This window comes from Dendrobates tinctorius, unplaced genomic scaffold (genome assembly GCF_039654945.1).
Source record: "Dendrobates tinctorius isolate UK_male_01 unplaced genomic scaffold, ASM3965494v1 ptg000057l, whole genome shotgun sequence".
In the NCBI taxonomy this organism is placed as follows: domain Eukaryota; kingdom Metazoa; phylum Chordata; class Amphibia; order Anura; family Dendrobatidae; genus Dendrobates; species Dendrobates tinctorius.
The window spans coordinates 25660135-25674452 of record NW_027361725.1 but is presented as its reverse complement, the minus strand read 5'-3'; the positions used below and the strand labels follow the sequence as shown (position 1 = coordinate 25674452).

Here is a 14318-nt window from a genome sequence, read left to right as displayed (position 1 = left end):
GTTTATGTGTGGGGTCAGGAGGGGTTTACAGGGTGGATGGAGCAGAGCCCTGTGTGTTCGAGGTGTATGAAGCGGAGCCCTGTGTGTACGAGGTGTATGGAGCGGAGCCCTGTGTGTACGAGGTGTACGGAGCGGAGTCCTGTGTGTTCGAGGTGTACGGAGCGGAGCCCTGTGTGTTCAAGGTGTACGGAGCAGAGCCCTGTGTGTTCGAGGTGTACGGAGTGGAGCACTGTGTGTACGAGGTGTACGGGGTAGAGCCCTGTGTGTACGAGGTGTACGAAGCAGAGCACTGTGTGTACGAGGTGTACGGGGTAGAGCCCTGTGTGTACGAGGTGTACGAAGCAGAGCCCTGTGTATACGAGGTGTATGGAGTGGAGCCGTGTGTGTACGAGGTGTACGGAGCCCTGTGTGTACGAGGTGCATGGAGCGGAGCCCTGTGTGTACGAGGTGTACAGAGCAGAGCCGCATGTGTACGAGGTGTGTGGAGCCGCGCGTGTACGGGGTGTGTTAAGTTTGAAAGGAATGCGGCCCCCCAGCTCAATATTTTTTTATGTGCGACCCATTTACTCTGCCGAGTTTGAGACCCCTGCTGTAGAGAGAGAGAGAGCAGGGCTGTGAAGGAAGAGAACGGGGCTGTGGACGGAGAGCGCGGGAGAGCAGGGCTGTGATGGAAGAGGACGGGGCTGTGGATGGGGAGAGCAGGGCTGTGAAGGAAGAGAACGGGGTTGTGGAGGGAGAGAGCGGGAGAGCAGGGCTGTGGACAAAGAGAACGGGGCTGTGGACGGGGAGAGCAGGGCTGTGAAGGAAGAGAATGGGGCTGTGAAGGAAGAGAGCGGGAGAGCAGGGCTGTGGACGAAGAGAACGGGGCTGTGGAAGAAGAGATCGAGGCTGTGGAGGGATACCGGGACATGGATCTAGAGCGCTGCTGCGGAGGGATAGAACGGGACGGCGGGTGGAGAGCGGGGATGTTAAGGAAGACAGCGGGACCCACAGTTAGGCACTATACCCGGGCAACGCCGGGCTCTTCAGCTAGTATTTAATAAAATTGCAATTTTAACAAGGGATAAAAATTGTTCTTGTGTTTTTTCTGTCTACTTTTTCTCTTGGTGTAGAGATTTAAGTAGCAGTATGTGATTTTTATTATGTTTATATACAGTAGCACAAGTTATATTTTGGATCTATTTTTTTATTTAACAGCTTTTACAGTACCAGCAAAAGCTACGACATTTCAGAAATCTCATGCACTTGCTTTTTTCCCCCTAACTGAACTGGAAAACTGCTGGTCTTTTTAACCCCTATCCGACATCGGGCGTATATTTACACCGATGTCAGACTCCCTCCCTTTGATGTGGGCTCCGGCGGTGAGCCCACATTTTTCCTGGGACATGTAAGCTATATTGAAATCACGATCCACCTGCAGCTTTTAACTAGTTAAAGGCCGCTGTCAAACTCTTGACAACGGCATTTAACAAGCGCTTCTGGCAATTGGGCCGGAAATACGCACACCGGTGACCCGCGTCACATGATCGCGGGTCTCCGGTGTGTCGGCATGACAACCGGAGGTCTCCTGGAGACCTCTATATTTATCAGTGCCGAATTGCTGTGAGCGCCACCCAGTGGTCGGCGCTCATAGCAAGTGAGCAATTCTACTACATAGAGGCGATCTGACCATTGCCTCTATGTAGCAGAACCGATCGGGTTGTGGCAGCTTCTAGTGTCCTATGGAGACTATTGAAGCATGCCAAAAGTAAAAATAAAACGTGTTTAAAAATATAAAAAAAATAAAATAAAACAGTAAAAATAAAATCAAACATACACATGGTATCGCCGCGTTCAGAATCGCCCGATCTATCAATGAAAAAAAAGGATTAACTTGATCGCTGAATGGCGTAGTGAGAAAAAAAATTCAAAACGGCAGAATTACGTTTTTTGGTCACCGCGACATTGCATTAAAATGCAATAACGGGCGATCAAAAGACCATATCTGCACCAAAATGGTATCATTAAAAACATCAGCCCGACACACAGAAAATAAGCCCTCACCCAACCCGAGATCATGGAGACGTCATGGCGCTTTTTTTTTTTTTTAGCAAAGTTTGGAATTTTTTTTCATCACTTAGGTGAAAAAGAACCTAGACATGTTTAGTGTCTATGAAATTGTAATGACCTGGAGAATCATAATGGCAGGTCAGTTTTAGCATTTAGTGATTTTTTTTTCCCTTTTTCTAGTACACGACATGGTAAAACCAATGGTATCGTTCAAAAGTACAACTCGTCCCGCAAAAAACAAGCCCTCACATGGCAAAAGAAACAACAACAAAAAAGAATATAAAAACAACATGTGAACATGGCCTTTTAAAACTTAAACTCTTTAGTTTGTTACTTTATGGATTGCATTGGTCACCTCAACTGAATTACTTTCCACCAGTAATAGCGCATGTAGTCAAAGCAACATAATAATAAAGGGCATAGAAGTGTAACAACATAAACACTTACAAGATGTGTGATGTCCGAGCTGTGATCTCCCACCTCGATGCGCGTTTCGTCCACACTTCTTCAGGGAGGCATTTGTAATTAATTATTAATATTTTAATTATTGGTGTAGAGATTTAAGTATCAGTATGTGGTTTTTATACTGTAAAAAGCTGCTTTTAATTTGCAAAACAAGCAACGTGTAAACATAACCTGAGATTCTCGTTTTCTTTTATTTTCCCATGGTGAAAGTCAGAAGCTTGATAGATTCACTTAGGCCCCATTCACACATCAGTTATATTTGTGTCCGTATAAGGTCCATTTTTTAAGGGTTGCAAATGTGGACTCACACACAACCATTGTATTCAATGGTGGTGCGCACATGTCACAGACTGTGTGACAAACGCACAAACATGTCAGTTTTCTATCAGCAGCACGGACAAAATGCATGTCGCGCACGTGCATACTGATGACACATGGATGACATCTGTGTGTCATCAGCGTGACAAGTACCGGTGCCTGGGAAGAAGCGGTACAGTTCACACTGTTCCCAGGTTCCCGGCTGCTGAAGGCAGCTCTCATCATTCTCACTGGGTCTCCCTGAGATCAGCGCTACCTAGTACCAGGCAACAATGATGGGAGTTGTATTCAGCATCAGCTCTCAGCCGCCCCATCCATAAGATGCGCCAAATCTGGCACTTTGCCTTGCTCTTCCAACTGGACCTGGCGAGAAGAGGGGGCCCACTCACGCTGTCTGGGAATCGATACCCGCAGCCGCCGCCACGCCCCCCATGTACCGACCCCATCCTCACCCTGCCAGAGACCCCACCGGCCACCGCAGCCCTGATAAACCCCAGCAATGACAACGCTCCTGCTAGGCATCTCTGCATGCACAGGACCTGCGATGCGGTCACAGGAGGGGAGGAGTTGGGTCACTTGATCAGGGCCCTCAGTGTATGCAGGACTTGGCTGTGCTGGTTGTCATGCTGCTGGTTGAGGTGAAGTTTATTATGTGTGGGGTCAGGAGGGGTTTACAAGGGGGATGTAGCAAAGCTGGGTGTGTACGGAGCAGAGCTGTGTGTGTATACGAGGTCTGTACGGAGCGGAGCCATGTGTGTATGAGGTGTGGGGAGCAGAGCCGCGTGTGTACGGAGCGGAGCCGCGTGTGTCCGAGGTGTACAGAGTGGAGCTGCGTGTGTCGGAGGTGTACAAAGCGTAGCCGCGTGTGTACGAGATGTGGAGAGCGGAGCCGCGTGTGTACGAGGTGTGGGGAGCAGAGCCGCGTGTGTACGAGGTGTGGGGAGCGGAGCAGCGTGTGTATGAGGTGTACGGAGTGGAGCCGTGTATACGGAGCGAAGCCGCGTGTGTACGAGGTGTGAGTAGCGGAGCCGCGTGTGTACGAGGTGTACAGAGTGGAGCCGCGTGTGTCGGAGGTGTACAAAGCATAGCCGCGTGTGTATGAGATGTGGAGAGCGGAGCCGCGTGTGTACGAGGTGTGGGGAGCAGAGCCGCGTGTGTACGAGATGTGGGGAGCGGAGCAGCGTGTGTATGAGGTGTACGGAGTGGAGCCGTGTATACGGAGCGAAGCCGCGTGTGTACGAGGTGTGAGGAGCGGAGCCGCGTGTGTACGAGATGTGGGGAGTGGAGCAGCATGTGTACGAAGTGTACGGAGCGGAGCCACGTGTGTACGAGGTGTACGGAGCGGTGCCATGTGTGTACGAGGTGTACGGAGTGGAGCCGCGTGTATACGAAGTGTGGGGAGCGGAGGTGTGGGGAGCGGAGCAGCGTGTGTACGAGGTGTACGGTGCGGAGCTGTGTCTGGGGAGCGGAGAGGCGTGTGTAAAAGGTGTGGGGAGCAGAGCCGGAAGTGTACTGAGCGGAGCTGTGTGTGTACGAGGTGTATGGTGGGGAGCATTCGTACCTCTCAACCGTCCCAGGTCCAGCCGGACTGTCCCGATTTTGAGAGAGAGACTGCCCCAGCCGGGAGTTTACTTTTCCCACGGACACAGGAGTACACGGCGGAGCCCCGAGGAGCACTTTAAAACTCGCACGTGACTTTTTACCAGAAGTGTCGTGCTGGAAACTGACTGGAAATGAGGTAATTTTGGGAGGAGATTGTGACGGAACCATGGAGGCACTTCAGGGAATGCTTCAGATCCATCATCGTGTCCTCCGACAGCGTGAACAGCGGGATCGCTTTGGAGTCGGGGATGTCGGCCATGTGAGCGGATCATGATATGTCCTGCATCAGGAGGCTCAGGTGGGCGCTACAATGGGAGCCGGGCTGCTATGGTATCTCTATAGAATCTTTCATTCTCTCTGTTTCTTTCTCTCTCTGTTCGTTCTTTCTTTCTCTCTCTGTTCTTTCTCTCTGTTCTTTCTTTCCCCTCTTTATTTCTCTCTGTTCTTTCTTTCTCTCTGTTCTCTTTCTTTCCCCTCTTTCTTTCTTTCCTCTCTTTGTCTCTCTGTTCTTTCTTTTTCTCTCTCTCTCTGTTCTTTCTTTCATTGCCATCTTTCTTTCCCATCTTTCTTTCTCTCTCTCTGTTCTTTCTTTCTTTCGTTTTCCCTCTTTGTTCTTTCTTTCCCCTCTTTGTTCTTTCTTTCCCCTCTTTGTTCTTTCTTTCCTCTCTTTCTTTCTCTCTCCCTCTCTGTTCTTTTTTCCACTCTTTCTTTCTTTTTCTCTCTGTTCTTTTTTTCTGTCCACGCTTCTTTCTCTCTGTTCTTTTTCTTTCTTTCTCTCTGGTCTTTCTTTCTTTCCCCTCTTTCTTTCTCTCTCTCTGTTCTTTCTCCTCTTTCTCTCTCTGTTCTTTCTTTCTTTTCCCTCTTTCTTTCTCTTTCTCTCTGTTCTTTTTTTCTCTCTGATCTTTCTTTCTTTCTCTTTCTTTCCCCTCTTTCTTTCTCTCTGTTCTTTTTCTCTCTCTCTGTTCTTTCTTTCCTCTCATTCTCTCTTTTCTTTCTTTCTCTCTCGGGTCTCTCTCTTTCTTTCTCACTGTTCTTTCTTTCTTTCCCCTCTTTCTTTATTTCTCTTTCTTTCTCTCTACCTCTGTTCTTTCTTTCTTTCCCCTCTTTCTTTTTTCTCTCTCTGTTCTTTTTTTCTGTCCACTCTTTCTTTCTCTCTCTAATCTTTCTTTATTTCTCTCTATGTTCTTTTTTTCTCTCTCTCTCTGTTCTTCCTTTCTTTCTCTGTGTTCTTACTCGCTCTGTTCTTTCTTTACCCTCTTTCTTTCTCTCTGTTCTTTCTTTCTCTTTCTCTCTCTGTTCTTCCTTTCTTTCTCATCTTTCCTTCATATGTACACTACTAATCAATAGCCTCCTTCACATGAACATGTTTTGCCACAGTGCGTGTGTCCGTGTTGATCACATGCGTGTCCGTGTGATCCACACGGAGACAAGTCCGTTTTTTGGCCAGCACCACAGATGCCACACGGCATGAATCGTGGTATGTGTTAAAGGGGGGCCCACTGAGACTCTTTCACCTGGGGCCCTCAAAAACCTGGAGCCGGCCCTGCCTGGTGCGATAGCAAGTGGGGTAATTCTCACAGTGCTAGTAGTGATCTCATTGAGGTCACCGCAGTTGATCATCCCGGCTCACAGTGAACTCCCAGTGGGAACCACAACCTCAGTGACCAGCGGTAATCTCTATGACGTCACCGCTCGTCACTGAAGCTGTAATTGCAACAAATCATTGTGTCCTGGCTTTTAGTTTACGCGGTCACATCACGGCACCGTTCATTTTGAAACTCAGATGTCACAGAGATGGATTATGGATTATCTTCACGTCGGACAGGTGAGGGATTTGGTTGTTTATTATTTGTTTTGTTTTTTTACAGGGTACATGGGCATAGGAGGATTATCTTCAAGTCTGACATGGCAGGTGAGGGATATGGTTGTTCATTATTTTAGTTTTAAAGGGGACAAAAGCTTCAGTGGATTAGGCGTAAAGGCGAGAATAACTTTGCTTTTTTTATTTCTGTTTAAAATAAAGCAGTCAGTGTCTTTATTTCAATTAAAGGATTTTATTCCCGCTGTGTGTTAATTTCAAAACTTACTCTGGGGTTTATTAATGGAGTTTTTATAGACCCCTCACCATTACTAATCCTTGCGCTTGATGTCAGCTGACAATACAAAACTGTCATTAACGCCACAAATATTATCCTACTTGCCATCACAGAGATTAGAGCCATCTTATGGATGCACCCTTTTTCAGCTGTTAGAGGGTTGATGGTTGTCTGGGAGGGGGGACGCAATATCTCTGGCCTTTTCCCAGGATATTAATAACAACTCACAGTTGTCTGCTTAGCCATTGCTGGTTTGAATTTATTGGGGGACCCTACATCATTTTTTTTCTGGGGTTCCCCATAAATTCATCAGTAAAGGCTAAGCAAACAGCTGTGAGCTGTTATTAATATCCTGGGAATCTTTTGGGATATTGTCCCTTTTCTCAGATTATTAACATCAGCCTGCAGCTGTGGGCATTTCCTCCGCTGGTTATAAAAATTACGTGGGAGTCCACACCATTTTTTTAAATTTAATTCTTTATTTTACAAAGAAGGTACACCTCGGTTGTTCAATACAACTTCCATCAGTCATTTGGTTGCACTAATCTCAGGGAGACCAGGCGATGATGAAAGCTGCCTTCAGCAGTTGGTGCCTGGGAACAGCTCAAAGTGTACTGCTTCTTCCAAGGCGCTGGTATGTGTCATACGGACGGCACACAGTTGTGACACACGGACAGCAAATGGATACGCGGATGTCACATGGATGTCACATACGTACTTAAGGATAGCACAGACACAGACCACGGATCTCACCACTACTGTTTTTTCCTGTACAGGAATCATCAGGATGTGTGAAGGAGGACTTACAGGGTTCCATTTCCACAATAAACTTTTGGTGAGTTTTTGATGTTGCAGATTTTCTGCACCCATTAAATAAAATAGTTTATTTGCATTAAAAAAAAACCAAAACAAAACATGCAGCACAAAAAACTCCTCAAAAACTCATCATGGGACCATAGCATAGGGGAGGGTCCTTCAAAATGTATTGAAATTAGTCAGGGCTCTGTTACAAAAGTCATGATACTAGTGTGAATAAAAACTAATACAATATACAAATACCAATAAATCTTCAAGATTCTTATAACTGAACAAAACTGTTAAAAAATTAGTGTAACTAATAGAAGTTGACTAAATATATAATTGTTCTTACATAATAATTGCTACAGAAAATGTTACATATCGTAGTTACAAAGTTTCTTAGGGTGAAAAAATATTCTTGTCCAATTTAGTCTTTCTGGGAAGAATTAAACATCATTCAGTTCTAATTTTTTATTACCGTCCACACCATTTGTTATCAGATATTCATTTAGGCTCCAATTAATTTTTTGCAGGTTTTTTGAGCCACTTTTCTTTCTTGACTAATCGTTGGCTTTATTTGAGCTACTTTCTTCAAAATGTTGCATGCGGTTCAGGAGTTTTGCACAAAGTCAAGAAAATGTCCTTTACTTTTGCCCTTAACCCCTATTGGGACTTTTTAGTGTAAAAAGTTGCATGTTTTACAAAATGGCCTTAAAATTGTTAGAAAATATTTGGCGTACATAAAATCAATTTGGAGGGGGAAGACTAGAGAATATTTGTGCCAAAATCAAAAATGATCAAGTCAAAAATGATGAATCAGCTGAAAACATCTGAAAGCTCCAAACATTGCCCACAATGGCGAAAATAAAAAAAAGAAGATGAACGCATATAAAATGGACTTTTTAAAAAGAACAAAAAAGAACAACATAAAAGAAGGGTTAGGAACAAATGAAAAACAGGCGAAAAACAGCAAAAATGAGAAAAACACACACAAATGTAATAATGAATTGCATCATTAGTCTTTATTTTATTGCTGTTTTTGTATTTGCTATTTTTACTTTTGATTAGGATATTCTATAGTTGAATTATTTTAACTGCAAAGAATCCTTTCCTATAATAATGTCTGAAGTAAGGAATGCCCTTCGTGTAGTTCTTGGATGCACAAATCATGTACTAATTCTTTGTAGTGACTATACACACTGTGTGCTTACTAAAAATCAGTATAACTTAATAAGTTTTAGAACAAATTCTGAGGACTTACTGATGAGTCAAAGAGGTTCTGAGTTATTTTTTAGAATTAGTCCTACAATAAAGCTGTGCAAATATACAGGTACAAAAGTTACCGTAATGAAAAACTCAGGTGTGAAGGAGAAGGACAGTTAATTGCCTACCTGGAATTGGTGCAGCTCTCGATGGAGAATTTCTTTTTCTCTACGATTCTCTTCTTTTCCTACTCTCAAACTGGAGTTATACAGCGCTAACTCAGTATCTCTCAGCCATGATTTCAGCTCTTTGACTCGCTGATCCAACTGCTGCACTAAATTCCCACTCCCAGGTGAAAGGACAGGATGAGGTAAGAAGCTTGACAGAGCTTCAGAAAGAGATCTCTGTGGAAAAAGTGTATCAGAAGGCAAGAGAGGAGAGTCAATAGAAAGAGTTAGGTAAAGAGAATCAAGGAAGGCTCATGTAAAGCTACAGACCATAGAAAGTCTTGAATGATGGGTGTCTGGGGGTCATATCCCCTCTACACATATGTACCAGACATAAAAAGGATCTATCAATATTAATATCATATTGCTATGAAATAAATGCTAAAGCAGGCCCATCGCTACACAGTTACCTATAATACATAGTATACAGAATTATTAGACAATTTGTATTTTTGCTGATCAATTTTATTACTACAGTGATGTAAGTTAATCGAAAAGGTTAAAGAAGCACTCAAATGAAGATTTTTTTTAATAAATCTGTGTATATTTAATGTAGTACGTATATGTTAATATACTCACCTACTGCTAGCACCGGTGCCTTTTCCAATCTCCAGCACCCATCTGCTTCCCCTCTCAGCGACGTCACCACTCTTTAGGCCCTTCGCTCACCCTATGCTCTGTGTGTTACCAGGAAGTCTCTTTTTCAATGTAAACCTGTGAAGTCTCGTTCTGATACTCAATAGACTTACATTGTAAAAGTCACTTCTGGGTCACGCAGAGCACAGTGTGACCTGGAGAGTCTGCAGAGCAGTGACTTCACTGAGAAAAGGAGCAGATGGGTGCTGGACATGGGAGAAGGCGACGGTAAGTGAATATATTAACACATGCCTACTAGGGTATGTTTCAACGGTCTGCGTAGTGTTTGCTCAGGATTTGACGCAGGAGAAATCTGCACCAAATCTGCATCTGAGGTTACTCGGTGGGCAGTGCTGTGCAGCACAGACATTGTCCAAAAAATTGTAGCAATGCCCTTTCTGTGCTGGACTACAGTGGGTCATTCAGCTAAGTATATTGGTCAACTTGGTGGTGTGTTTTATCTGACTAGTTTATTTTGGCTAGTCAACAGGTGTAATTAATAGAAAAGAGTGAACTGACTCAAGGGTTATCAAATTCACCTTCCATTTTCCCCAACATTTGTATTTGACAGAATCTAAATTATTTGCAGTTTGCTTTGGATGAATACAGCAAATTGGCGGACCAAAGCTAGTTGACTGTATTGTAAAGGGAAGGGTTTAAAATAAATAGAACAAAAAGTTGATCACCAAGCCCTCACATGTCAAGATACACAAACCGTCTTTCTTGATCCAATCAGCCTTCACTGCACCATCTTTGACATCTTCCATTGAATATCATTTTTTATATGTTTATTATGCTCAGGGGTCTGTAGAGACCTCATAATTATGTAAACTTGGTGTGTTTAGAATAAAATCAATGCAAATCAAATCTCCTTAACAAATTTGAGCAAACTGGCAAATTCAAATTTTGGTAGTTTCACTCATCACTAGTATTTTTTTTTTCCTATTGTGGCCAATAGGACAACACCACAATCTATAGTGTGCTGGCATTTGCCTGTTTTTATTTGGCTTACTTCTATACTTTTTTGGGCTATATTCCTTCTGTTTTGAATTTGATCCATATCCCGCTTTTAACCCTGACTGTATCTTGACCTTGGCTTGTTTGACTGACCCTGGCTATTCTCCTGACTTTGCTACGTCTCCTTTTATTCCTGATTTAGACACTTAACTTACTCACCTAACTAGATTTGCCACTCTTGCCTCCAACTAACAGCTACTCTGTAGACACAACCCAGTGAGCCCTTTTGTAAGTAAAGATCCCTGTAAAAGAATTAAAGGGTGAAGGCCTGGTTGAAAACCTGCTAAGCAGAGTGGTTTGTGCCAAGACTATTCGATGTAGCCTTATTTAACTGATAGCCTCAGACAGACCTTTCAACATTCACTATTTAAACATATTATCCCAAACAAGCATTTATCCACAAGATAGGTAATAAATGTATGACTACCAGACTCCCATCATTGGAGCCGCCATTAATGACCAGCTAATTCTAGAAGTCTTTGAATGAAACAGTGGTTATGCATGTGCGCTGCCGCTAAGGCTATCCCGGTCAGTAAGGCCTCCTTCACAAGTCAGTGTCTCCAGTACATGTGGTGACAGTTTTTACACTTACTGGAGACACTCAGACATGTACACCCATTCAAATAAATGGGTCTGAGCAAATACCAGTGTGTTTCCATTGACCCCGTGTCCCTGGGCAAAACACGCTGACATGTCTGTTTTTTTATCAGCAGCACAGGATGCAAAATGTCCTGCACATGTGTCCTGCACATCTGTGTGTCATCAGTGTGACACGTACTGGCACCTGGGAGAAAGAGGTACAGTTTGCACTGTTCCCAGGAGCCAGGTGCTGAAGGCAGCTCTCATCATTGTCGCCTGGTCTCCCTGAGATCAGAGCAACCAGGCGACAATGATGGGAGTTGAATTCAGCACCTGCTGTGTACATTGTGTATAAAATTAATAATAAAAAAATATGGCGTGGGCTCCTGCATAAGTTTCATAACCAGCAGAGGGAAAGCCGACCGCTGGGGGCTAATGTTACTAATATGGGAAAGGAGCCAATATTCAAAAAGGTTTCAAGACTATTAATAACTGCTCATAGCTGTTTGCTTAGCCTTTACTGGTTAGTTTACGGGGGACACAAGAACAACAAATGATGTAGGGCCCCCCTATAATTTCTAAGCAGCAAAGGCTAAACAGACAGCTGTGGGCTTATATTAATAGCCTGGGAAGGGCCATGGATATAGACCCCACTCAGGCTAAGAACATCAGCTCTCAGCTGCCCCAGAAATGACGCACACATATGATGATGAAAGGTAACGTTATAGAGGTTACCGCAGTTCATCGGCCGGCTTACACTGAACTGAGTGTGGGAACAGCTGGATGTGACCTGTGGTAACCTCTATGATGTTACCACTTGACACTGAAGCTGTGTCTCAAGCTCAGCTCATTGTCTACTGGATTCATGGCTGAGTGGTTGCATCATGCCACCGCTCAGCCATGCAATCCAGATGTAGCAGAGCTGGAGTTTTTTGTGGAACAAATGGATTGTCATCAGACAGGTGAGGAATATGTTGTTTTATTATTTTAATTTTTACAGTAATATATTGGAAAAAGATGGTGTTTGTGTTGAAAGAAAGGCACAGACTCCTTTATTCAAATAAAGGAGTCTGTCTTTCTTTCAATTAAAGGACTTTATTCCGGCTGTGTATTATTTACAATATAACTGTGGGGTTAGTAATGGGGGTGTCTTATAGACACTTCTCCATTAATATCCTCTGGGCTTGATGTCAGCAGCCTGTTTAGCCTTTGCTGGTTACAAACTATAGGGGGACCCTACTTCATTTTTTTCTTGGGTACTCAATAAATGAACCAGTAAAGGCTAAGCAAACAACTGTGAGCGATTAATACCCTGAGAACCTTTTTGGATATTAGCCCTTTTCCCAGATTATTAACATAAGCCCCTAGAAGCTGGCTTTCCCTCTGCTGGTTATAAAAATTACACAGGAGCACAAACCATTTTTTTTCTAAAATATTTATATTACACATGACGTACATAGCAGGTGCTGAATACAACTCCCATCATTGTTGCCTCGTTGCGCTGATCTCAGGGAGACCTGGAGACAATAATGAGAGCTGCCTTCAGCACCAGGTGCTTGGAAACAGCGTGAACTGTACTTGTTTTTCCCAGGCACTGGTATATAAATGGCCACTGTCATTTCAACAAATTTTCCATAGATCAATAGTACAAATGAAGGTTTGTTATATATTTTATTAAATAAATAATGAGATAATATTTCTTCATTAATGAGCCACTTCCCCCATCTTAGTCTGTTAGTCCTTAACTCATCATTTACTTTGAAAAACACTGAAATCCATTTTGGGCAAAGAAAGACAGACTGACTCACAAGGCTATCATATTGCAGTTTCTATTAAACTCTATAGAGAGTGCAGGTTTCACAGCTACACTGCTCAGTACTGCTCCAACAGTAAGTTACACTGAATATTTTCCCACAAAAATGTGTATCAATCCAAACAGTTCCTACTGTTAGAGCTGGATTTACACAATACTTATTTTATTATTAGATAGGAAAGGAAAATTTTCTAAAAAGAATTACAGCGGCGATCCTTTAGCATGATATCTCACCTTCAACATATCCCACTTCTCCCTGATTAACTCTTCTTTGTCGGCAACGCTGTCCGGTAATACAGCACATTCACTCCTCAAGGTTGCCAGCTGACGTAATAAAGAATGTACCCGGTCCTCTCTCAATGATAACTCCACATTGCATCTCTGAAATAAAACAAAATTATAATCACATATTATTGTGCTATCTTTCTAGCAATTATAAGGTGACTAGAGTTGAGCGATACCGTCCGATACTTCAAAGTATCGTATCGGATGGTATCGGCCGATCTTTAAAAAAAGTATCGGTATCGCCGATTCCGATACCGGAAGTCCCATTCAAGTCTATGGGACTTCCGGTATCGGAATAAGAAAAACCCTTTCCTGCCCTTGTACAGCCTCTCTGGGGTCTGTACGGGCCTTTCGGGGGGCTGTGCCGGCCTGCCAGGGGGTCTGTGCAGGCTCCGGTGGTCTGTGCCGGCCTGCCGGTGGTCTGTGCAGGCTCCGGGGGGCTGTGCCGGCCTGCCGGGGGGCTGTGCCGGCCTGCCGGGGGGCTGTGCAGGCTCCGGGGGGCTGTGCCGGCCTGCCGGGGGGCTGTGCCGGCCTGCCGGGGGGCTGTGCCGGCCTGCCGGTGGTCTGTGCAGGCTCCGGGGGTCTGTGCAGGCATCGTCCGATGGGACTACAAGTCCCATCGGGCGATGCCTGCTACCATGACAGTAATTGACACATTAGCCAATGATGGGACAGTAGTAGTCCCATCATCCGGCTAATGTGTTAAATGTAAAAAAAAAAAAAAAAAAAAAAAAATTACATGCTACATACATACAACATGCATACTACATACATGCTACATTCATACTACATACTACATACATGCTACATTCATACTACATAAATACTACATGCAACATACATACTACATATATACTACATGCATGCTACATACATACTGCATGCTACATACATACCACATATATACTACATACATACTACATGCATGCTACATGCTACATACATAACACATATATACTACATGCATGCTACATACATACTACATGCTACATACTACATATATACTACATGCATGCTACATACATACTACATGCTACATACTAAATATATACTACATGCATGCTACATACATACTACATGCTACATACATACTACATATATACTACATGCATGCTACATACATACTACATGCTACATACATACTACATATATACTACATACATACTACATACATACTACATGCATGCTACATGCATGCTACATACATACCACATACATAACACATATATA

The 14318-nt window shown here is 43.6% G+C and overlaps 1 protein-coding gene across 1 annotated transcript in view; it reads right to left on the bottom strand.

Annotated features, from left to right (window-relative positions):
• The window catches only part of AKAP6 (A-kinase anchoring protein 6), a 476852-nt gene that overhangs the window by 35011 nt on the left and 427523 nt on the right, over positions 1–14318 (bottom strand). Inside the window, exons 11-12 of the mRNA XM_073577839.1 lie at positions 13038–13184; positions 8720–8935 (exon numbers count right to left, since the gene is read on the bottom strand). Of these exons, the coding sequence (XP_073433940.1) occupies positions 8720–8935; positions 13038–13184 (363 nt within the window). The remainder of the gene's footprint in view (positions 1–8719; positions 8936–13037; positions 13185–14318) is intronic.